The sequence below is a fragment of the Trachymyrmex cornetzi genome, unplaced genomic scaffold, assembly GCF_001594075.2.
Source record: "Trachymyrmex cornetzi isolate Tcor2-1 unplaced genomic scaffold, Tcor1.1 scaffold133, whole genome shotgun sequence".
NCBI classification, from domain to species: Eukaryota; Metazoa; Arthropoda; class Insecta; order Hymenoptera; family Formicidae; genus Trachymyrmex; species Trachymyrmex cornetzi.
Window position 1 is genome coordinate 354,109 of NW_017295906.1, and position 2,294 is coordinate 356,402.

A 2,294-nucleotide genomic window follows, 5' to 3' on the forward strand; every position below is an offset into this window, starting at 1 on the left:
GAACTGCCGCCACCGCCTGTTCCCGGGGTGCTCGTCAAGCAGGGCGTCTCCAGGTATGCAGCTGCTGTTTCTACCAATTTAGATTGCAATCGAATTTCTTACTTTTATTCGTTTTTTAGTCCATTTATTGTGTGAATAAAAATATTGTTTTTATTTTTCCAATTATTTAGCTAATATTATTGGTTACTTCTTTTCTTAAATTTGTATTTATCGAACTTGATTTAATATTTGGAATTGAATTGAGTCTACGGAATTCTGAAAGTCTTCAATTTCTATATCTCTATGCATATAATTTATTTTTTTGTAATTCTTCTTTATCTTGTAATTATAATTACAGCTTGTAGAATTTATACTGAATTATTATTTGTATCATTACCTTTTTTTCCGTCAAACTCTTCATATAGTATATACTAATTATTAAATATAATTTATATTAATTAATTTATTAATTACGCTATATAATAAGTATATTACTCTCATGTTAATTATTATACCCATATTATAATTGTGACATTCAATAAGATTATTGTTATTATTATCTTGAAAATATTACTTTAAACTTTGAGATTTAAAAACCTCCGTATAGGCCTTTAATATCTTCTTCTTTTTTCCATTTATTCTTGAGTCACGAATTTAAAGAACTTCTCTCGATCTTTAAGATTTCACGAGATTAGATTCTTGAAACTGAAGTCGTCTGTCCTTATACAGGTGCAAGGAATGTAATATCGTGTTCTGCCGACACGAGAACTTCGTCGCTCACAAGAAGCACTACTGCCAAGCGAGGGAGACGACGGTGAGCAACAGTTCGCCGCCTCCTGACGCGACCTCACCACCCTTGGTCCAGCTCATCTGCGCCCAGTGTGGCATCAAGTTCGCTTCCATAGACAATCTGGTCGCCCATCAGGCATTCTACTGTCCCAAGAGGCCCGAACCCCAAGAGCACCACACACGGTGTTCTAAGTGCAAGGTAAACTCTAAAGTAAATAATGCGAAGGAACTTTAAGGAACTGAATTTTACAAGATACTTAAAAACGTATGTGAAAAGTTTTAGGGATGTAAATCGCATCGTGAAGAAGGCTGTCGAAATTTATAAGAATTTTTTAATTCTTTTAAATTCATAACATTAAAACTTATTAAACGCCTTTTAGAAGTGTTGATTTTTCTTTGAAACGCCTCTGGAAAAATTTTTTTTCAAAATTTTTATATGAATTAGAATATTTCAGAAAAATGAGTAAGTCTAACATTTTTTAAAAGAATTTTTTATATGTGTGAATTCTAAAATATTCCAAAATTTCTAAGATTGCTCATTCTATAAATTCTAAACAATATTGAGTAAAAATACAAATTTTATAGACTCCTTGAATTAATACAATGATAATAACAACAGGGCGTTAGGAGTCAACGTTGGTTCTTATATTGCGTAAAGTTAAATGATATCTGTTAATATATAAACATTACAATTATGTACGTTTCGACTTACTATTTGAGCCATCCTCAGCAATAAAAATTACCGCTATCGCACTATAAAGTTTCAGATTAACATATATTAATTAAGCAAATTAATATATCAATTTGTTTCAAAAATATCTCGTTGCTATTATCAGCTTGAGTTCTACTATCTACTCCATTCAGCTAAGCAACTGGTTGGCACAACATTAGACTATGTTGAAAATGGTTGTCTCTCACCACATTTCCACTGCGATTACATATCTGGAGGTCGGAACTACGATTGTGTGAGACGCACTTCGACAAATTTTACAGTGCGATAGCGATAATTTTTATTGCTGAGCATAGTTCAAATAGCAAGCCAAAACATAATGTTTATATATTAACAGATATCCTTTAACTTTACGCAATATAAGAACCAGCGTTGACTCCTAACGCCCTGTTAATTATGATTATCATTCTATAAATTCTAAAAAAAAATCTTGAACTTTTTTAGATTATTTAAGAGTTTATCAAAAATTATATATAATTAGAAATATTTCAGAATTCATATAAAGAATTCTAGAAAAAATGTGTAGGCTTTCTGGGCATTTCTGAAAAGTGTTCTAATTTGCGGACAACGAGAATTTTTCTAAAAAGTTATAGAATTTAATTCTGAAAGATTTTGAAATTTACATAAAAATTCTGAAAAATTGTATAAAAGATTCTGAGAAAAATTTTCATCGGGGACATCTCTGAATGCTTCTTCGAAGGCTTTAACGAGATGTAATGGCTTGTCACAGGCGATAATAGAACCCGGCAGCAGTCATACCTGCGCCAGCGGCGCGACCGGCGGGTGGCGGTGCCCG

General features: G+C 32.3%; 1 protein-coding gene across 1 annotated transcript in view; it reads left to right on the top strand.

The window, feature by feature from the left end:
- ush (Zinc finger protein ush) overlaps positions 1–2,294 on the top strand; it is a 100,048-nt gene that overhangs the window by 96,625 nt on the left and 1,129 nt on the right. Inside the window, exons 7-9 of the mRNA XM_018522468.1 lie at positions 1–53; positions 709–967; positions 2,229–2,293. Coding sequence (XP_018377970.1) covers positions 1–53; positions 709–967; positions 2,229–2,293 — 377 coding nt within the window. The remainder of the gene's footprint in view (positions 54–708; positions 968–2,228; position 2,294) is intronic.